Genomic DNA, 22,929 nt, shown 5'->3' with positions numbered 1-22,929 from the left:
GAAGGCACTCTTTCAAGTATTCTGAGTTGTTTAGGACTTTAAACAGGGTGACCACATTTAATTGCATCCAGGAACTGACTGGTAACCAATGCAGCTGTTTAAAAAAAAAAAGCTTATGTGATATATAAACGGAATCCCAACCAGTAATCTAGCTGCTGCATTTTGACCCAGTAAAGGTTTCCTGGTCATCTTCATGGGCAAATCTACATAGAATGCATTGCAATAGTCCAATCTGAAAGATACCAGAGCATGGAGTACAGTCAGTGGCGGAGCTTCATGCTCTGGCACCGGGGGGCGGAGAGCACGTGGGGGTGGGGCTGGCACACGTCCTGGGGCGTGACACCCAGTGTAGGCGGGGGGGCAGCCGCAATGGCACCCCACCGAGATCGTGCTGCCGGGGGTGGTGCGCTCCCCCTGCACTCCTCTTCCTCCACCAGTGAGTACAGTGACCAAGTCAGTGCTGTTCAAAAGAGACTGTGGCTGCTGAACCAGCTGGGAAAAGGCCACTAAAGTCACCTGACTCTCCAGTGACTTCCAAAAGCACACCCAAGCTATGGACCTGCTCTTCCCAGGGGAATGAGAATCCATCCAGGTCAGGCTGTCTTCCCACCAGCTGGACATGAGAACGTATGACCCACAGCACCTGGCTTTTCAGGATTCAGCTTCAGTTCATTGGCCCACATCCATTTGTTCACTGCTTCCAAGCACTCGCCTAACAACACCTCAACCATCTTTCCTGATTCCGATGGAATGGGTGTCATCTGCGTATTGATGGCACTTCACATCTCCGACTGACGGCTCCCAAAGGTTTCATACAGCCTGCTCCCTGTGGGATAGCTGTTGAGCAGAGGGATTGATCCTGTAGGGTATGGGTGTTGCTTCACAAGCAGCTTCCCTGCAGGTAAAGGAGCACCATGGAGAATTTAAATGAACCATTGGTAAGTATCAATGGGACGCGAGTGGCGCTGTGGTCTAAACCACTGAGCCTCTTGGGCTTGCCGATCGGAAGCTCGGCAGTTCAAATCCCTGCGATGGGGTGAGCTCCCATTAGTCTGTCCCAGCTCCTACTAACCTAGAAGTTTGAAAGCACACCAGCGCAAGTAGATAAACAGGTACTGCTGCGGTGGGAAGGTAAACAGCGTTTCCATGCGCTCTGGTTTCCGTCACAGTGTTCCATTGCGCCAGAAGCAGTTTAGTCATGCTGGCCACATGACCCAGAAAGCTGTCTGTGGAGAAATGCTGGCTCTTTCGGCCTGAAAAGCGAGATGAGCACCACAACCCCATGATCACCTTTGACTGGACTTAACCATCCAGGGGTCCTTTACCTTTACCCTTTTTTACCTATCAATGGCTACTAGCAGAATGTAGAGCAGCATGGCTCTGAATACCAGTTGTTCAAAGTGGAGAGAGTGCAGCAGCTAGACTGGTGATTGGGAGTGGCTGCCGAGACCTGAAAGACCTACATTGGCTCCCAGTATGATTCCGAGCACAATTCAAAGTGTTGGTGTTGACCTTTAAAGCCCTAAATGGCCTTGGCCCAGTATACCTGAAGGAGTGTCTCCACCCTCATCATCCAGCCCGGACACTGAGGTCCAGCTTTGAGGGCCTTCTGGCGGTTCCCTCACTGCAAGAAATGAGGTTACACGGAACCAGGCAGAGGGCCTTCTTGGTGGTGGCTCCCGCCCTGTGGAACACCCTCCCATCAGGTGTCAAGGAAATAAAGAACTATCTGACTTTTAGAAGACATCTGAAGGCACTCCTGTTTAGGGAAATTTTTAATGTTTGATGTTTTATTCTGTTTAATATTCCATTGGGAGCCACCCAGAGTGGCTGGGGAAACCCAGCCAGATGGGTGAGATAATAATAATAATAATAATAATAATAATAATAATAATAATAATAATAATTGTAGCATTCAAGTCCTGCCTGTAGGCTTCCTGGAGGCATCTGGCTGGCCATAGCAGGTTTCTGGATTAGAGGAGTCTTTGGCCTGATCCAGCATATTTTTCTTATGCTTGTGGGACCTGAGTGTAACACTGCACTGTTGCACAAGTGCTTGCAACTGATTCCTGTACTCTTTTCACTTCACAACAGTCATTGACTGTTAGCATGAACTGATAACAGCCTGATAACGTTTCCCAAAATGTGCACTGTATGGTTCTTTAAAGGAAACATGCTTCCTTTAAAAAACATTGCTTTAAATATATTGTTTCATATGCTTCCTTTAACAACAACCCCTTCACCCGAAACCCTGTTATGAAATCCAATTTCTTTCCCTCCATTCATATAATTGGTTGTTTCCAGGAGTTCTGCAACTGAAGGCAAAGAAGCACAAGTGATGCTTCACACATTAGAAAGAAAATTGGATTTTTTGTTTCTTTTGACTGTCCAAAATGACAGAATACCAAAATAATATATAAATAGAATAGTGTCTGTGGCTCTTTAACAGAGCACTTCAAAAAAAAGAAAAGAAATGGTTTGGAGGCAGGCCCCCTCCTCTTTCTCATTTTCTCTGAAGTGTGGAAATTCAGAGCAGGATTCAGAGCAGGGAGAGAGAGAGAGAGTTGCCACGTATACTTTCCAGGTGTAGATTCATAAGGGAGCATCCATTGCACATACCTGTTTGGGTGCTCCATTAGCAGTCCTAAAAGAGTAGAGTGGTACTTGCCTTGTCTGTCTGTGCATTTGTCGCTTTTTTCCCTTTTCCTTTTTACACAGGCATCTCGAGTTAAAACTGTGTCGCCAAAAGAGGTTCTATTGCCTTTCCCGAGAAAAGCAGATCTGTGGATCAATGGACACTTTGTGTATCTTTCTCATTAATAGGCTGTTTGTGATTTGGCAGCTTGGTAGCTTTGAGATGATCAGCCTCTTCCCTTGGAGGGCTTAGGGGAGACTGGAGCGGCGAAGCTTTTGCGGGCAGCGATCTGCAGCATGTTTGCGGAGTGAAGTGTGATGTGCTGGGTTTTCTCTGACTGCCCAAAGTTGGAGTGGAGCTTATGTCGTCAACTCAGATTGGACATGCACAGCTCTGAAGTCCCTGCAAAAAAGCTGAAGGTAAGTCCCATATATCATATTGAATACAGGGACAGGAGGGAGGAATGGACAGGGGTATCTGATAGATAAATATCTGCATGTATTATCAACACACAACCCTCTGTTCTTCTGCAGTGGCAGAATTGCCTTCATCTGACTAGGGCTGATCAATGAGTGCCAATGGCTGTGGCTACCAGCAGGATAGCATAAAACAGTGTGAAAGGGCTTTAACTCTAAATATTTGGACGCAATCCCTTTCCTTGAATCCTCAGCATGACTCTTTGGGGTCGTTTCCTGTGAAGAATGTCTTAAGCTGGGAGAGTTCACTCTGTCCAATCTTTACTCCCAATTCAACCCTCTCTCAAGTCACATAAGACTTTAAAAAAGAAAGTAATAGAGCTAAGGAATGCCAGCTGTGTACACACATATTTTGTTTTGTCCTGCTGTGTTGTCGACTCAAGCAGATTTTTGAAATTGACTATTGTCTGGAGGCGGAGACCTAGCCTAATTTGTCTCCAGTCTTAGATTCACTTTTGCTGGAAAGAGAATAGTCTAACGCATCATGTTACCCTTGTCTTCTGAGGCAGTCTTTCCAGCAGATAGAAAAGTCCTTCTTCCACACCTATCAGTGCCTGGTTGTTGTTGTTGTTTTTATACAAATCCCCACCCAATGAAACAGATGAACATACCTGTATCATAGCTCTGTGTGTGTATTTGTGTTTGCTGGGGCTGGTGGTCAACAAGCTGTTTGGAACAAAGGACTGTCATGTGTGAAATATCACCACACAAGGGACCTGCATCTTACACTCCATTCACTATGATCAACTTTTCCTGCTAGGGAGACAAGGGGGGAAATGTGCTGACCAGCAGCTGATGTGCAGAAGCAGCCGAGTGAAGATGGAGAACACTACAGACAATGGACAGAATCAAACAGAGTTCTTGCCGATCCGGGAGGTGGCCACCCTTGAATACCAAGTGGTCACCATCTTCTTGGTCCTCCTCATCTGCGGTTTGGGCATCATAGGCAACATCATGGTGGTGCTCGTGGTACTCAGGACGAAGCATATGAGGACCCCTACAAATTGTTACCTGGTGAGCCTTGCTGTGGCGGACCTCATGGTGCTTGTGGCTGCCGGGCTTCCCAACATCACGGAGAGCATCTATGGATCCTGGGTCTATGGCTACATTGGGTGTCTCTGCATCACTTACCTCCAATATCTCGGCATCAACGCTTCTTCTTGTTCTATAACCGCCTTCACCGTTGAGAGGTACATAGCTATCTGCCACCCTATCAAAGCCCAGTTTCTATGCACATTCTCAAGAGCCAAAAAGATAATTATTTTTGTCTGGGCTTTCACCTCCATCTACTGCATGCTCTGGTTTTTCTTATTAGATCTCAACATGGTAGCCTACAAAGATGCCACTGTAGTGTCCTGCGGGTACAAAGTGCCCAGGAGCTACTATTCTCCAATCTATATGATGGACTTTGGGATATTTTACGTCATGCCAATGATATTAGCAACTGTCCTCTATGGGTTGATTGCCAGGATATTGTTCCTAAATCCCATCTCGGCTGACCCAAAAGAAAATTCCAAGATGTGGAAGAATGATGTGGTTGCCCCAAACAAGACCAAAACAACCAACAAGGGTATCAACAGTGCTGTGGCTTCCAGAAGGCAGGTAGGGAAATGGCCTGCCAATGGCTTTTTTTTTTTTTTTTTTTTTGGAAACTGGTTGTAGCTGGGGTGGGTGGGTGTTCTGCTGCTTTTGGATGTAATGGAACCAACATGTTTAGGAGCATTGTACCTCTGAATACAAGGGACGCGGGTGGCGCTGTGGGTTAAACCAAAGATCCTAGGGCTTGCCGATCAGAAGGTCGGCGGTTCGAATCCCCACGACGGTGTGAGCTCCCGTTGCTCGGTCCCTGCTCCTGCCAACCTAGCAGTTCGAAAGCACGTCAAAATGCAAGTAGATAAATAGGTACCACTTCAGCGGGAAGGTAAACAGCATTTCTGTGCACTGCTCTGGTTTGCCAGAAGTGGCTTAGTCATGCTGGCCACATGACCTGGAAGCTGTACACTGGCTCCCTCGGCCAATAAAGCGAGATGAGCGCCGCAACCCCAAAGTCGGCCACGATGGAGCTGTGGCTTCATGTCTTGTTGGCATGATGGACTAGATTGACTATGGTCTGATCTAATGAGAACATCTTAACTTTTCTATTAAAAGTCCCAATACTTTACCTAGGACATGCAAAGAGCCCTTCATCTGTCTGCAGTTGCAGTCAAAGACGGGCGTGGTGACATCACAGGTTGCTGTTGTCAGGAGCTACACCTGGGTAGGGTTGTTCTTTGTCTTACTACTTCTCTTTGAGCAGAAGTGATATATATTGTTGAGTGCTATAAGATCCTAGGAGCTCCAGGTGCATACCCAGGGTTTGTGTTTCCTTTTGGGAGTGAGGTACAGAGGAGACTCCAGTATCTTTCTTATATATGGTTTATTACACACATATATAACCAAGAGTGTCTTGCTTCTTTCATAGCTGCAGCCTTGAATTCAACCAGTCCCCAGCCATGGCTCTGACTCTCTGCAGCTTGCTGACTTTTGCATGCAACCTTTCACCCCCAGGTTACCTGTAAGCCAACTCTGAAACTCTACTTTTAAACTCTGCTTTGCCTTCCAAACTAAACTCTGAGTTGAGGAAGGGGCTCCTCCCATTTCTTGTCTGCCACAAAGTCCTCCCTCTCTGGTTACCCTAAAGGGGATTTCCTGACACAGGAAACTGGTCTGGCTTAAATTTTAATGCTTGCTATATCCAATGTCTAGCACCCAGTTTTAACATGTCAAGCATTGTTTAAATTCTAACATTTACTGAATCCAGGAATTTAGGGTGTCTAGCACCTACAAACTCATAACAGTATGGTGTGGATTGGCCTCAAAACAGCCATAATGGACTCCTGGATCAGATGTAGCTTCTTACTATGTGCTCAGCCATGAACCCATATTGTCCCTGCAGAATATGGGAAACCCTTAAGAAGCCAAGCAAACGTTGGTGCCAAAGCACCTCAAGAAATCAAATCCAAAGGGATGGGAGTTCCATTGTTTGTTGTTCAACTGAGATGCCTAAGGAAAACTCACAAATAGGTGATAGAGGTCCCCTAAATTTTCTCCCATGATTTGGTAATCAGGGTGATTGCTTCAGAACATGGAGTTTTTACTTTCTGGCAGTATTATAGCAAATATAATATTGGGATTTGTAGGATAGGCTCTATTAGTCCAGTGATGGCCAAACTTGGCCCTCCAACTGTTTTGGGACTACAACTCCCATCATCCTTAGCTAACAGGACCAGTGGTCAGGAATGATGGGAATTGTAGTCCCAAAACAGCTGGAGGGCCAAGTTAGGCCTTCACTGATCTAATCTAGGGGTCATCATGCCATCATCTTAGTTTAACAGTTTTATACAGTGTCCATTATAAACTAGACACTGTACAATAGCAAGTGCAATGCATCCTTGCCAGTATATTCTAATTATGATACAATACTTATGGAAGTGAAAAGAAGCTGGCAAGGAAAATGGTTAGTTTTGCCAAGCATTGGGCGATGGGGAAAAAAATGCAAAAGAAACATTTGGTGCTTGATCTCAGCAGGCTATAATGAGACTTCCAGTTATGGTTCCTCTTCTATATTTAGTGTAAAATTAGAATCATAGAATCATAGAGTTGGAATAGACCACAAGGGCCATCGAGTCCAACCCCCTGCCAAGCAGGAAACACCATCAGAGCACTCCTGACATATGGTTGTCAAGCCTCTGCTTAAAGACCTCCAAAGAAGGAGACTCCACCACACTCCTTGGCAGCAAATTCCAAATTAACTAGAGGTTTGTTTGTTTGTTGCCAAATTTATGGCCTAGCTTTGAGGTTCTCCTTGCTGTCTTTTGTATGCACTCATACACAATCTCATAAGTTACCTTATGAACAGAAGCCACACATTCTCATCACCAGCAGCAACTAACCATTCCTAAATGCCTGAGTAGATAGATTCCAGCTTACAGCTGGAATGTCAATAAGTTGGTACCAGGCACACTTTTTTTAAAAAAAGGCATTTTAAAGTCAGGGAGCCACCACAGAGAAGACTCTGTCTCCATTCCCACCACAGGGGAAGATCCATTGTACTTCCGCTGGTGATGGAACAAATAGTAGGCTTTGCTGAGGACATGGACAGGATCACACAGGGAGAAAGGTTCCTTCGTATACCTGAGCCCTAAGTTGTTTGAGGCTTTGGGAGCCAGTGTGGTGTAGTGGTTAAGAGCGGTGGACTCGTAATCTGGGGAACAGGGTTTGCGTCTTTGCTCCTCCACATGCAGCTGCTGGGTGACCTTGGACTAGTCACCCTTCTCTGAAGTCTCTCAGCCTCACTCACCTCACAGAGTGTTTGTTGTGGGGGAGGAAGGGAAAGGAGATTGTTAGCCACTTTGAGACTCCTTCGGGTAATGATAAAGTGGGATATCAGATCCAAACTCTTCTTCTTCTCTTCTTCTTCTTTGTAAGTCAAAGGTCAACAGTCAGTGTGGATCCTTCAGGAGCAATGTTATTTGATCCTTGACAGCTATCTCTGTTGGTTCCCTGGCAGCTGCATGTTTAAAAGATCTCAGGGAGGTTTATATTAAGTGGGTTGTATATACTTTTAAATAAGGTGGCACCCATTTTGAGGGTGAAAGGACCCGCAGGCCAGGGATTTATCTCTGTCCTGGGTGTGGAGCCAAGCACTGCTATTGGTTGGTTGTTCCTGCACCCAGGGCAATGCCCCCAAATTCCTGTCATCATTGGCTGATTTGGTGGCAGGAGGATGATCTGGCCTGCAATAAGCCAGTTCTCAGTGGAGGCCCGGGACCCACCCACAAAGCCTGAGATGCTTCTAAATAAGGTGGCACCCATTTTAGGCATGTCCAATTGATGCGTGGCTGCTAACATCTGGGTCCTTTTGGACCTGGAAGAGGAAGGAATGGGGGTGGAACAGAAGGGATGGAAATGGGCGCAGGGTGGGGAGGGCTTATGTGTGCTCCACTGATGTGCACTTTGATCCAGAATGCAACCTCCATGGAAACGGGGAGCTGCTTGTACATAAAAATAAAAGGACAGCTTCATTACAGTAAGTAACTATGGAAGCAGTTCCCAGAGCAGGGGACCAGGGGTCATTGTGCCTAGGCTATCTTTGTCTAGCAATAGCTATAGCTGGCATAGCAGTCCAAACTGCAAAGGGATTCCGTGCCACTGAGGCTACCTGGGGCTCCAATGACAGAGGTACTCTCAGACTACATGCCTGCTATTTCAGGGCATGTGCAACCACCACCACCTGCCCCAACCTGGAACAGGTTGTCCTCCCAATTCCCAGCCCCAAGCTCCACTCACCTTTGGGACCTCCAACTTGTTAGCATCCACTCAGTTTATTGGCCTTCATCCAGTTAACTGGTAGAGGATTGTGCTGTAAATGTGTGACTTCAGGCACTTTCTTGGGACCGAGACCCACTAATTAGGGCTGTTGTAAATATAGCATTCGTTCCTTGGGATGAAATGTGATAGAGAAACAGTTAGTTAGTTAGTTAGTTAGCTAGTTAGCTAGTTAGTTAGTTAGTTCTCTCTCTCTCTCTCTCTCTCTCTCTCTCTCTCTCTCTCTCTCTCTCTCTCCATCCCTAAAATATGCTTGCTTATAAACAATATTGGCAGAATAATGTGCTGCAGGTGTGATGAGCTTCTGGGTTCAAGTCCTCTGAGATGCAAGATGGTCCTGATGCTGACTGCATTTGTAAGACTGAGATTTATTTTTCATTGTATCATCACAATCACTTCATTCCTCCCACATGAATGCCTGAGGTTGCTGCTGTTGTTGTTTTACAACAGCAGCAACAACCTTATTTCCAGGTGCCCTTTCTTTATTAATGGGCTCCATGCTGACAGAAAGAGAGGTGTTAACAAGGAGCATCCTTTCAATGCAGCCTTTGAAATCAACGGCATCCTTTACAAAACGTATACCTTTGTGTTGCTGGAAAGAAGTCTTCACTGAAGCCTCATCACAACACTTATCAATTTCCAACGCTCAAATAGATTGTGGCTTTTGTATATCATAAATTGGCTCTTCTAGTCAAATTCTGTAGAGATATGGAATACTTAACTTGGGGTGCTTTGAGATTTTGAATGTTCTTCAGATATGTGAACACAGATCCGCTCTAGATGATTTTTTTTGGGGGGGGGGGTGAATGTCAGCATTCACTGGTGCACCTGAGTCAACTCAATGTATTTTTTTAATTAACAAAATTTGCCTGGAATGGATAGCACTCCCATGTGCTGAATTTCAGCATTCACCTTTTACAGGAGAGGACTGTTATTAACTGTTTTATTATTTGTCTGCCAGTATGCTTTTTATTATGTTTTTTATTATTATTATGGATGTTCTGTGATGTGTTTTTAACATTGTACACTGCCCTGGGATCTTTTGATAGAGAGTGGTATATAAATTGAACAAACAAATAAAATATATATCCAGGGGTGGGTGGTTATCCTTTGCCCAAGACCAGAGCTCTGTGAACCAAGTCTCTAGGGTGCACATTTTCCACTGGTCTGACAAATTGGAGCTGTTGCTCCAGCAATGAAGGGGTCCCAAGCTATTTGGGGGTCTTGCCTGCTAGGTCTGTTAGCCCCCTTTTCAGGCAGGCGGCTTGGCAGGTGGGCCCCGGGCCTCCCTGGCAAATGGGCCTATCGCAGGCCGGATCATATTCTTGTCGCCAAATGGACCAATGGCAGCAGGAGTAAGGGGACGTTCCCCTGGACATGGGACCAACCAACCAATTGCAACCCTTGGCACTGTGCCCAGGGGAAGTTTAAATGCCCGATGGGTGAGGCCTTTCAGCCTTTTCTCTCACCACACTGGTTCTCCCACCCTCCCTCCCTCAGATTAGGGTTCGACCTTGCTGTGGACAATGTCGGTCTCCTAACCTAACTTGGCTAATTGGCGCCGCCATTTGGGGTTTTGCCTACCTCATAGCAATTGTCACAACTTTGTAAGGTGGATAGGTATTGGGTAAGCCTACTCTTGGTTGGAGGGGCAGTTGTAGCCTCCACCTGCCCCTCCACAGGGAAGGGTATGCTGTTAAAATCATCCAGCATCTGCTGGAGTAGTGGCTTCTGCCCAGACGGAGGCTAGGGCCACACCACTCCTCCAACAGGAACTGCTTGGGATTTGAAGTGGGCCACAGGGCGTCCCTTCCCCCATCGGCTTCACCCATAGAAACTCTCCCAGCGAACCGGCAGGAGTGACATGCACAGTTGCTATGCCTATGGCCAAACCTCACATCTGTAACCAATAAAGTTGTGGCCTTATTTGATTCCCAATCCAATATCCTGTGTAGTGTCTGGTGATTTACATCTTGGGGAACAGGGTGGTCACGGAGCCTCAATACACAACACCAACACCTTGAGTTGGGCATGGTAGCTCATTGGCAGCCAGTGCAGAACTTTCAAGACCAGTGTCCCATGTTCCCATCAGGCTGCCCCATCTACCAACCTAACAACTGTATTTAGCACTAGCTGTAATCTCCAGATTATCCTCAAGGATTGTTATCCAGTGGGCGCTCGGGTTGCGAATGTGATCCGTGCTGGAAGCAGGTTCACAACCGCAGCATCCGCAACCCGCAGCGTCACATCTGCACATGTGCAGGTAGTGATTCGGTGCTTCTGTGCATGTACAAAGTGTAATTTAGCACTTCTGCACATGCGCAAGTGCTGAAACCCCAAAGTAACCCGTTCTGGTACTTCCAGGTTCGGCGCGGTGTGAAACCCGAAATCGTGCAAACCGAAGCATCTGTAACCTGAGGTATGACTGTATATCTTTAAGCACAAGGCAGAAAGATTGCCTTTGGCCTTTTAAGCTGGGGAGGGGGCTGCTTTTGCTAGTTATGGGAGCAGAGAGGAGGTAAGAACACTATCTTTGGGCACCAGTAACTGTTTGCCTCTCGAGGCCAATTTTGGATAGGAGGCAATTGTCATCCGGATCACAATGCGGGAGGAAAGCCCTGCCTCCCCAACAGCTGTGGGTATATCAAATTGGCATTTGATATAACATGTCATTTGGCTCTTAGGCTGCAGTACTGCGACACATACCTGAGTGTTGGAGTTCTTGAGCTCAGCGGTACTTACACTCCAAACATGCATTGCACTGTAACATTCTGAGTTGGATTCAAATAAATTGTTGTACTAGCAAACATGCAGTGGGACTCCCACACCACACTACTCTGCACTGCTGGAGGGTCAAGAGAACACCCCAAAAAGTGTGCAGGGAAGTAAGAGGGAAGTTTGTTGCATCGCACAGGTAGAAGTGCTTGCGCTGACAGAATGATCGCCTGTTGAATTCCACCCGCTGTGTTCTTGTCATGTCCCAGGGAAGAAAGGATGGAATGTATTACCAAAGCAATGTTTTGCATATACAAGGTCTGAGGTGCAGATATTTGCATCTCCAGGGGATGGTGGAATCCCAGCCACTATTACTCAGAGCAGATGAAACTGCATTTAGTGAGCGGATGGTCTAATCCAGTGAAAAGTGGCTTCATAGCTTCATATTTTCTTTATTTATAGCTGGGGCAGCAGAATGCCAAACACAGACATCTGGTCCCATGTATGAATCTTAATCTGATTAATAACTACATGTAATTTTTGTTAGGATGTTTTGTTTTGTTTTTCTGTTTTAAACATAGAACAGTGTCCATTGTGTGCAGCATGTGCCACAGCAAAGATCATTCAGTTTGCAACTAAAAGGTGAATTCTGTCAATGTAAAGTCAATAAGCCAAGGGGGTAGGTGGAGTGTTGTTTAGCAACCAGGCGGAACAACCTGAACGAGGGATCAAGTGCTCTGATTGGCTGTGTAGTTCAGAAGGAACTTCATATAAGGCTTGAACTAAGAAAGGCTAAACCTCTCCGTTCCTTTCTCCTCAAATTATACACTGGTTTTGTTCAGCTTGCTCAGTGAAGTGTTATCAGAACTTAGCTCATGTTAGCAACATGACCTTGATAACATATTGTTCTGGCGGTGGTTTCTGCCTGTACGCAATGGCCAGGCTGTGGTCTGCTTTGACAATGCTGCTCATCAGAACTCAGGGGAAAGGAGGAGCTGTTTTCATATCCTTTGCAAATTTGAGTCCTTCTAACAGGCTGTGAGGGACGTGGGTGGCACTGTGGGTTAAACCACAGAGCCTAGGACTTGCTGATCAGAAGGTCGGCGGTTTGAATCCCCGCGACGGGGTGAGCTCCCGTGGCTCGGTCCCTGCTACTGCCATCCTAGCAGTTCGAAAGCAAATCAAAGTGCATGTAGATAAATAGGTACCGCTCTGGCAGGAAGATAAACAGCATTTCCTGCTGCTCTGGTTCGCCAGAAGCGGCTTAGTCATGTTGGCCACATGACCCGGAAGCTGTACACCGGCTCCCTTGGCCAATAAAGCAAGATGAGCACCGCAACCCCAGAGTCGGCCACGACTGGACCTAATGGTCAGGGGTCCCTGTGAACCTGGAGCCATCCAGGTGTTGCTGGAATTCAACTCCTATCAGCCCCAGCAAGCCAGCAAATAAATGACCAGCGATGATGGGAGTTGGAGTCCAACAACATCTGGAGGGCCACAGGTTCCTTGCCCCTGCAATAGGTGATCAGCTTTGACAGTAACAAATTTCTTCTAAGTTTGCACAGCAGAATCATAGAGAAGTGTACTTTTTTTCAATAAACAACAATGGTCTATTTCATTAAGGGTAGTGCAAGAAAGATAAATGCCAGTTTTTTCATACGCTAGTATTTCATTCTTATCCTTTTCCAGAATTCCCTTTGGGCTACCGTGTTTGTGCTGCACTTATCCAAGCAAGTGTCAAACTCTTCAGTGCAATTGCACTGCTAATGCCATCTCTGCTGTGGCCCTAAGAATTTTCTCAAACCAGCCAAGCACCTGCGATTTTGTTCCAGTGTATGCTGCAAGCAGATGGTTCAGCCTAACAATACACTCTCCCCCAAATTGTTCTCAGCTTTTAAAAAACTGAACCGTGTTATCTTACCTTACCCAGCTATAACCCTCCAGGCAGGCTATTTATCGGCTGCTTTTCTATTAAATTTTGAATTTCCACCGTCTTTCTGCTGATAAGTGTTTTTACCTGCCACAGTGATGATATTTTTAAGATGTGATGGTGTGTTTTAAATTAGGCACTCAATATTATATGGTTTGTAAAATGTTGTTATAAATTGTGCTTTAACGTGTTGGGAGTTGCCTTGAAAGGGTGTTGCTGTCCTCCTTCTCCTCCTCCTTCTCCTCCTCCTCCTCCTCCTCCTCCTCCTCCTCCTCCTCCTTCTTCTTCTTCTTCTTCTTCTTCTTCCTATTCCTCCTCCTCCTCCTCCTCCTCCTCCTCCAGACTATTATTAGGCCTTCCATTCAGACTACCATCTCCCTTCTATTACTCCACTCCTTTGATCAGGATTTTAAAATATTTTCAACACAGAGAGAGAGAGAACTGTAGGAATGATCTGCCGAGTCACTCATCTTGACAACTACACAGGGCTTAGTATCCAGGGCAGGGAAGGAAGCACATAGCTAGGTGCAAAACACACCTGGTGAATTTTGAACCCTGTGGGGGGGAGGGCGGAGGGCTGTTAGTACTACAGCCCTACTACAGGAGTCGGCAATGTGAGGCCCATGAGCCGGATGCGGCCCACGAAGACTGTTTTACCAGCCCACAAGCCACCCTCGAACCAAGCCGTCCTCTCAGTGAGATGCCTACGGGCTGCGCTAAACCAGCACAGTGCGGGGACTTGATAAGCGATGCCAGAAATTGCACCTGCGCATGTGCAGACACAAAAAAATCGCTTCTGTGTAGGTGTGATTTTCAGCATGTGGGCATGCACAGATGCGATTTCCGGTATCTGCACATGCGCAGACGCGATTTCTAGCATCACGCTGCGCCAGTCTGGCCCACGGACGATCTCCGTGGGGGTGATTCAGCCCATGGCCGGTAAACCTTGCCAACCCCTGGTCCACTATTATGCTATGCATTATGTTTTTATTATCATATTTTGTAAAATATGTTCTGAATGTTGTACACTGCCCTGGAATCTTTGGATAAAGGGTGGTATATCAACCAACCAACCAACCAACCAACCAAACAAACAAACAAACAAACAAACGCTCATGGCTTCCCCCAAAGAATTCTTGAAACTGTAGTTTACCCCTCACAGAGCTACAATTCCCAGCATCCTTAGCAAACGATGATTCCCATAAGCTATATGCTTTAAATGCATGGTGTGGATGGGGCCGAAGTCACCTTATGCAAGAAACCAGTTGCTTGGGGAGAAGAGCCAGGGTTTTAAATGGCTTGGTTGACAATGATTGGTCCTTGGAAACAGCTGACTCAGACAGGCTTGTTCTGCAGCCTGGGAGGCAACTTTAAAGCACAGAACTTAGTCTACCAGGCTATTTGGGAGGAAGAGGAGGAGGAGGCGGCGAGAAGCAAACTGGTGGTACCCCTAGTTTCAGGTCCTTCCTGGCTTATTGCAGCTGAGGAGCCATGTGGTTTTAACCACAGCTTCTGGCTTGGTTTCTCAGCATAGAGAGCAGCTCACAGACAGCATCGTTAACAAGCAGTCAAGAAAAGTATTAGAGTCAAGCAAGCTTTCATCAGGAGAAGTCTTGTCCAAATGCGGAGAACAAAAAAAGAACAGCTACTTTGGCCAAAGAAATGCAAAATGAGGGTGAAAACAAAAATCAACCAACACATGACTAAAAATATTAAGATCAACAGTAGAAAAAAAGAAAAGAAAACAGTAGAAAAAAGAATAGAAAAAGTAAATACTTTAGAAGCAGAAAATCAGCTAGGGCTGTGGTTGGGACTTTGGGCAACAAGGGAGTCAAAGGTATGCTAAAGAAGGAAAAAGAGATCACAGAGAAGCTGAATGAATTCTTTTCGTCTGTCTTCCCAGTGGACAAAGTAGGGCAAATCCCTGCACCTGAACTAACTTTCTTAGGCATGGAGTTTGAAGAAAACAGTGGTGACAAAAGATGAAGCTCTAGGCCTTACTGACAAATCAAAAACAAACACATCACTGAGTTCAGATGGCATCCACCTAAATGTGAAAATGTTGCCCTTCTAACAAGCATGTGCAACATTTCCCTAAGATCAGCCTCCCTATCAGAGGACTGGAAAGTGGCTAATGTGGTGCCAGTTTTTAAAAAGGGATCCAGGGGGATTTGAAAAATTACAGGTCAGTTAATTTAATGTCTGTTTCAGGAAAAGTTCTATGGTGCATTATTAAAGGTAGAATTAGTAAGCAGACGGAAGAACAAATTGCGATGAAGCAAAACCAGTGTGGCTTCTTCAAGGGCGAGTCCTGTCTAACTACCTTTTAGAGTTCTTTACAAGTGTCAGTAAGCATAAGGATAGGCTGTGATCCAGCAGACACTGTATACTTCAAAAAAAGCCTTTGATAAACCCCTTCAAGACTCACATGGAACATGGAGAAGATCAGTAACAATTTAAAGGACAAGAAGTGGAAAGTAGGAATAAACAGACAGTTCATACCATGAAGGGATGTAAGGTGTGAAGGTCACCCAAGGTTTTGTGCTGAGACGTGTGCTTTTCAGCTTGCTCATAATTCAACCTATAGGTGTGAGATAGCTGGGTTTGCTGATGACACCAAACTGCTTAGGATGGTAAGAAGAAGAAGAACAACAACAGTAACAAGAAAAAGGTGGAGAGGAGTGATTGTGAGGAGCTCCAAAAAAATCTCTTGAAACTGGGCAAATGAGTGTTTCTGGTCATGAGTCCACCAATGAATGGAAAACACCCCTCTTCCCCAATTTCACCCTTCTGACATTAGCAGGCAACAAATTGTTATTATTTTCCCAGATTAGACCTGTTCAGAAGCATAGCATTTAACATTTGTAACTGAAATAGGGTCACGATCAATGAGACTATAATACAGCACCCTGGGTAAGCTGGCTGTTTGAAGCTTGGAAGATCAAAGTCTCATTTCCCTCATTCAGAACTCAAGAGGCCAAGTTCAATGCAAATTCTACGTTGGAGCATATTTCACTATGGCGTGATCATTCAGGGAAAGGTTGTGCAAGAAATTAAATGTGATAGTGGCAACATTTTTAGAAATAAAAATTCCATTGGTTTGCTTCTAAAGGTTCTCTTGTACAGTGGTGCCTCGCAAGACGAAATTAATTCGTTCCTCAAGTTTTTTCTTCTTGCGAGTTTTTCGTCTTGCGAAGCACGGTTTCCCATAGGAATGCATTGAAAATCAATTAATGCATTCCTATGGAAACCGCTTGCCAGGCTAGCGGTGGGGAGAAGGGCTTTTCTCCCCACCGCAAGCCTTCAGCTGGCGGTGGGGAGAAGGGCTTTTCTCCCCACCGCAAGCCTTCAGGACAGGTACAGGAACAGAGGGGAAGGCGCGCAGCGCTTTTCCTCTGTTCCCGGGGCTTGCGTGGGAGGAGGGTTTTTCCTCCCCACCGCCAACATTCAGAACAGCATTCTGAATGTTGGCGGTGGGAAGGAAAACCCTTCTCCCACCCCAAGTCTTCAGGACAGCCATCCAAAGGCTGGCGCGGGGAGAAGGTCTCTCCGCCCCGCAGCCAGGCTTCGGAGCATCCTTCCGAAGCCGGGCGGCGGGAGGAGGTGTCCCCGCCCCGCCGCCCGGCTTCGGAGCAGCCTTCCGAAGCCGGGCAGCGGGAGGAGGTGTCCCCGCCCTGCCGCCAGGCTTCGGAGGAGGTCCGAGGACAGTGGGGAAGACGCGCTGTGCTTCCCCGCTGTCCCGGAGATTTCCCTATGGGCTTTCGTCTTGCGAAGGAAGCCCATAGGGAAATTCATTTTGCGAAGCGCCTCCAAAACGGAAAACCCTTTCGTCTAGCGGGTTTTCCGTCTTGCGAGGCGTTCGTCTTGCGGGGCACCACTGTATATTGTTACAGCCATATTGCATATTGTCATTTCTCTCTGTGAAATTAAGAAATAACTTTCTCCCTATACTTCTGTATAGGTTGATACCTAAAGATTTAGTGGTCACTCTTATTGGAAGCCAGAGGGACTATAGCTGAATGGCAGATCACATGCTTTGTATGCTTTGCATGCAAAAGGTCCCAAATTCAGACCCTAGCATCTTCAGATAGGTCAGGTAAAAGTCACCCTGAGCACCATATGTCTCAGGACACACACACCCAGCTCAGGGAACAGTGGGGCCCTGCCTGTCCTGATCCCTTGCAGGCCAGGTCACATGTCACCTCAACTAGAACTCTGATCTTAGCATTGTAGTCTTACAGCACTAAGATTGCAGATAATCCTCTGCCTGCTGTTTAATAGTAAACTGGCTGAATTTATCATATCCCTAGTCTTAGCACTGTGGTCCCACAGCACTAAGATGACAGATGAATGTCTGCCTGCTACCTTTTTAAAGAACAGAAGCTTATCCCCAAGGTTAGTTCTGTAGGACTACAGTGCTAAGATTAGAGGCAAACCTTTGCTTTGCTCCCAGCTTGAAATTTGTGAAAAATGGCCTGTGGAGGGTGGGCCAGCTCTGTTGCAGATATTAATATTGCATGACTTGAAGCAATAGGATGTATAAAAACTGACTTCTTTTGTCCAGACCCATAAATATGATTCAAAAGCTTTACTAACTAGAACTTTCTTCATAACAGGTACAAAGACAAATAATGATACATCCAGATAATTCCATAAGACATATACTTGTCAAAGCATAGGTTCGTCTTCTTAGTAATATTAGATTACTCCAAACGGACCTGAAATCAAAAGTCTTTCTCTTCCTACAGCCTCTTTTTGGCTGGAAATGTTATCTCTCCTAGAAAGACCTCATTAGCACATCTTTCTCTCATGTGGCTGGAAACAAAATACCAAAGGCAATTCCCTTCAAAATGGTGATTTGCAGCTAAATACCTTATTCATGTGATCTAAAGTTAAACACCACGTGAAAGAGCAAAACACATCAACAGTTAATTATGAACCCATCTAAGTACTTAGAGAGCTCTGCTTTGCTTTAGTATACCCCAATGGAATTTTCCTATGTTAAACCCTTAGCAATACACATGCAGGCATTTTCCAGTGTGCAATTAAACAATTACATTTAACAAGTTCCAAATCCGCAGCCTAAAAGAGGGTTCTCAGCTGCTACTCTAACAAGAAAATTATTTTTAGGAAAGGCTGTGCCTGCCACATCATACTGCTTGAAGCGATGAGACGTGATAATTATATAATGAGATGTCCTAATGAGGAACCACCCAGAATATTTCTAAATCTTCCTGGAATTTTCAAAATGACTATCATATCTGTGTGATCAACATACAGTAGCTGTATAGAAGAAATAATGCATTCAGGACCACAAGCACATCTATAATGGCACTGCGATGGAATGGGAGTCAGAGGGAATGCTTATTATCTCAACATGATGAGCCATTCAGCATCTGCAGTCTTTTGCAGAAAGGTATGCAATTTGCGAAGGAAGAGATGTGCAGGGGTCCCAAGTATCATTCAGACCGAATACGCACAACACATTTCTCCCTTTGTGTTCTGAAATGGATAATGGTAAATCTTTGGAACATGCCAGGCACAACCCACTTTTAAGTCACGTTGTTTTTATTTGGAGAAGTGTTTGATTTTTGCCTGTTTTGCATCTTCTGCTATTAGCAAGCATTTCTGACACAATCCTCCTAATATTTACTCAAATGTATCTAGGATTATCTTATTTTTCCGTGTATTAGACAAGGTTTTTTTGACTCAAAAATCATGTAAAAAAACTGGGGTCGTCCTATACATGGATGGGGGAGGGAGCTGCGAGCTGGTTAGCGGGCGCGCAACTCCCCTCCCACCCATGCTGCTGCAGGAGGAGCGCACTCTAGAAAGCTGTGAGCTGCCAGTTAGTTGGTTGGCAGCCCACGCTAGTGGCATGGGGGGAGCGGCTGCCCACTCTGCCACCCCCCAGCAACAGCCCTGCTGGAGGGTGATGGCTCACGTGCAATTCCCCCTAAAAAAAGCTCAAAAACATTGGGCCATCTCTCCTCATTTTCTTTAAATTTAGTCCCCCAAAATAGGGGGCGTCTTATATATGGAGGTGTCTTATACACAGAAAAGTATGGTAAATTCAAAAAGGGCTTACTCCTGGAGAAGTATGTTTGGGGTTGCAGGCGTGCAGCACAATCTTATGCAGGTTTATCCAAATGCAAACCCCACTGTGTTTAATCATAGGTCCTAGTTGTGTAGAGTTGGAAGAGACCCCAAGGGTCATCTAGTCCATCCCCCTGCAATGCAGAAATTACATCCCTGACAGATGGTCATCCATCCTCTGTTTAAAATCCTCCAATGAAAGTTCAATCCTACATGGACAGTGGGAGTTAAGGTCAAATTGCATCCTATGTTAAATAATATGTGCCCTTCCATTTGTGGAGGTGTCTTTGATCTAGCAGAGGCTTCTACTAATGGGATTTTTATTTTTTGGTCAATTTCCCCTGAAATTCCCTGCAGCTATAGAGCGGTCAATTTTTTTGTTAGATCGTTTTTATTAGCTTTCCAATAAAAGGCATCCAATTAACATATCAAATCATAATCCAAGAAAAATAATAAAATAAAATAAAAAGGCCGAATTATCTTCCAAATTATAACTGTCAATTTTAGTCCTCTTGCTTGCTGATTTTTCCAGTCCTAATTTCAGTTCTCCACATTTTGTAGCAATTGGCAACTTTATTTTAATTTAACTCATCATAAAAATTCACCAGCATTTAATGTGGATTTCTCCGGATGAACACATTCTGATTTACAGTTTTGATTAATATACACATATTTGAAAGCAGTTTTCCCTAATATATGCATTTTTGTGAACATTAGGTGAAGACCTGCGTTACAAAATTTGGATAAGTGTGAATTTTGCAGGACAGTAGTGTTTCACTTCACATATTGCTTTGGAATGTGTGAATTTGATAGGTTTTGCTTTAAATGAGTGCTGAACAGAACTTCTCCTTCGCCCCATCTGCAGCTTCTGAAAATCTACTCCATAAGGGTGGAGGACTGCCTGAAACCGTTTGGAAAATGGGGCGGGGGCTGTAGGAGAAAGGGACTAGGCTAACATCACCTCTTCTCTTCTTCCATCAGCGGAATCCTCCAGGAGATCAGTCTCTCACAAATGGAAAGAAATGAATGGATACAACTGATTGTGGTTTGATAGGTTTTGGAATTGCAAAAAAATGTAAGGATCCTGTTTTCACTGATGTGGATGATTTCCCTCCCCCCCCCCTTTTTAAAAGTGAAACCTTTTATTAAAACATTGGTTTGAAAGCCAAACAGATATAGCAGCTGTGATATGACAAGCCCTCTCATTTGCACACAAAAGCGTTGAATGAATGGAGTGGAACATTTTTCATATTTAGAGCAGCATCCGATGCAAATTTTAAATGTGCAGCCGTGGTGGGGAGAGACATCAATTAGCCCTCCACTCGCTCAGTTAAAAAAAACAACCAGCTTGCTATCTTGTCTGCGTGACTTGTGACATGCTGCTATTCAGAAACAAAAGAATACCAAATAATTATTCCATGCAGAAATCTTAACTTGCATTTTTTGGGGGACTGTGGCCAGTACCTTTGCCAAGCCCCTCTCAGTTACAAAATCTGCCTTCATTTTCTGCTTAATACAGCAAATACTGAAATACAAGCAGCCGCTGAACCTTAACAAATGAATGAATCAAATCAGGTATTTGGTGAGTCTAATTGAGGGTTGATAATTCTGTTCAGTGTGGGGAAAGCGTTGTGGACCTCAAAGGTCATTTAAGGCCACACAAGGCGACTGCCAGGACCCTATATCCCAACATCAGTACCTGAGTTGGCTGCAAATCACGTATCATATATACGTGCAATTTGCCTCATGTCAACTGCACAGTTTGGAAAGAGCACAGCTGTCCTTAAGTTCACCTGAACCTGCTGCAATAATGTTTCTCTACAAAATTCAAGCAGAAAAGAACTCTTTAGCATCAGAGGCAAGGAAGGTATTATTCTCTGTCCCTCTCCCTCTCTCCCTCTCTTTCTCTTCAACAGGTACATCCATAAACAAGTGGAACCTTAATAAACAAAAGGGTTCTTTACTTTATTCTGTTTCTTCCCCAGCTTTTACCCTAAGGTCCCAGGGTGGGTTACAAACAATCAAAAAAGTTCCATGCATTCAACAATTAGAAACATTTCCATATATGAAATCAATGCAAACATTTAAAAATAATAAAATATAGACACAGTTCAAAATAGTTCCAATACAGATGCAGACTGCAATAAATGTGGAACTCTATGTTTTCCAAGGGACACGGGTGGCGCTGTGGGTAAAAGCCTCAGCGCCTAGGGCTTGCCGATCGAAAGGTCGGCGGTTCGAATCCCCGCGGCGGGGTGCGCTCCCGTTGTTCGGTCCCAGCGCCTGCCAACCTAGCAGTTCGAAAGCACCCCCGGGTGCAAGTAGATAAATAGGGACCGCTTACTAGCGGGAAGGTAAACAGCGTTTCTGTGTGCGGCTCTGGCTCGCCAGAGCAGCGATGTCACGCTGGCCACGTGACCCGGAAGTGTCTCCGGACAGCGCTGGCCCCCGGCCTCTTGAGTGAGATGGGCGCACAACCCCAGAGTCTGGCAAGACTGGCCCGTACGGGCAGGGGTACCTTTACCTTTACCTTTATGTTTTCCAAGCAGCTGGGTCTGACCCCCCCCCCGAATACTACATTCCATTCCCCTTCCCCCAGACACGCATCCCCTGCAATAGGCCAGTGAGTGTTGCCCTATTCTCATTTGGCTGGTTTTGGGGGTTATGGGACTGCCCCCTTTGATCCCCCCATTTTTGTACTTCTATAAACGTTGGGGTTCCCCACAGGATGCAGGCAACAGTCCTTTTGCTTCTTAGCGGCTACATTTCCATTCACACCTGAATTCACTGCAAGAGGGAGTAATTGCATGGTATCATTAATGAACTTGGTGCTTCACAAAGTAGCATATGCCAAGAAGTCAAGTCCCTTCCCTGCAGAACTTGCAATTTTATAGAAATATCATTCCCACAAAGCCCTGTTAATGACCCTTTCCTCATGCAACAAAACAGAAGGGTGGTTGCATGAGATACAGGACTGTAAACACACACAGGCTATCCATTCTTGGTCGTGTCAGCAGATGAACTGCAGTGTGCTCATTTACCAATGGGAGCCTTTGGGTTTTGGACCGGAGTGGGAGAGCTGTGGTCCTCTAGAAGTTTCTGGACTACAACTTCCATCATCACTGATGATTCTCCATGTTTGGTTGTGGCTGGTGAGAGTTGAAGTTCAGCAACATCTGGGGTGCCTTGGGCTCCCTATTCCCAGAGAAGGCTCAAAGGCAAGTTCTCAAGATCCATGTTGTATTGAACAGGAGGGCCATAAGCGCTCCCCTGTTCCCACAGAAAGCTAATTAGAAACACTCTTTCAGATAATGGGCCTTGTACAGTGGTACCTCAGGTTACATATGCTTCAGGTTACATACACTTCAGGTTACAGACTCCGCTAACCCAGAAATAGTGCTTCAGGTTAAGAACTTTGCTTCAGGATAAGAACAGAAATCGGGCTCCGGCAGTGCGGCAGCAGCAGGAGGCCCCATTAGCTAAAGTGGTGCTTCAGGTTAAGAACAGTTTCAGGTTAAGTACAGACCTCCGGAACGAATTAAGTACTTAACCTAAGGTACCACTGTACTGGTAATCACTTCTGAGGGCTAGCATGCACATTCCCAGAATAGTATGGTACATCCTATGTTTGGTGATTAATTTGGGGTGAGGAGAACCCAGAAGTGCAATTCCAAACAAGAGCAGCATTCTTAATATGGCAGAGTGTTTGC

General features: G+C 45.5%; 1 protein-coding gene across 1 annotated transcript in view; it reads left to right on the top strand.

Moving 5' to 3' along the window:
- Positions 1-2,455: 2,455 nt before the first annotated feature.
- TRHR (thyrotropin releasing hormone receptor) overlaps positions 2,456-22,929 on the top strand; it is a 27,532-nt gene continuing 7,058 nt past the window's right edge. Inside the window, exons 1-2 of the mRNA XM_028736283.2 lie at positions 2,456-3,054; positions 3,872-4,713. Of these exons, the coding sequence (XP_028592116.2) occupies positions 3,907-4,713 (807 nt within the window). The 5' untranslated portion in view covers positions 2,456-3,054; positions 3,872-3,906. The remainder of the gene's footprint in view (positions 3,055-3,871; positions 4,714-22,929) is intronic.

This window comes from Podarcis muralis, chromosome 8 (genome assembly GCF_964188315.1).
Source record: "Podarcis muralis chromosome 8, rPodMur119.hap1.1, whole genome shotgun sequence".
NCBI lineage: Eukaryota > Metazoa > Chordata > Lepidosauria > Squamata > Lacertidae > Podarcis > Podarcis muralis.
Note: the sequence above shows the minus strand (reverse complement) of the source record. Positions and strands in the feature narration are given on the sequence as shown.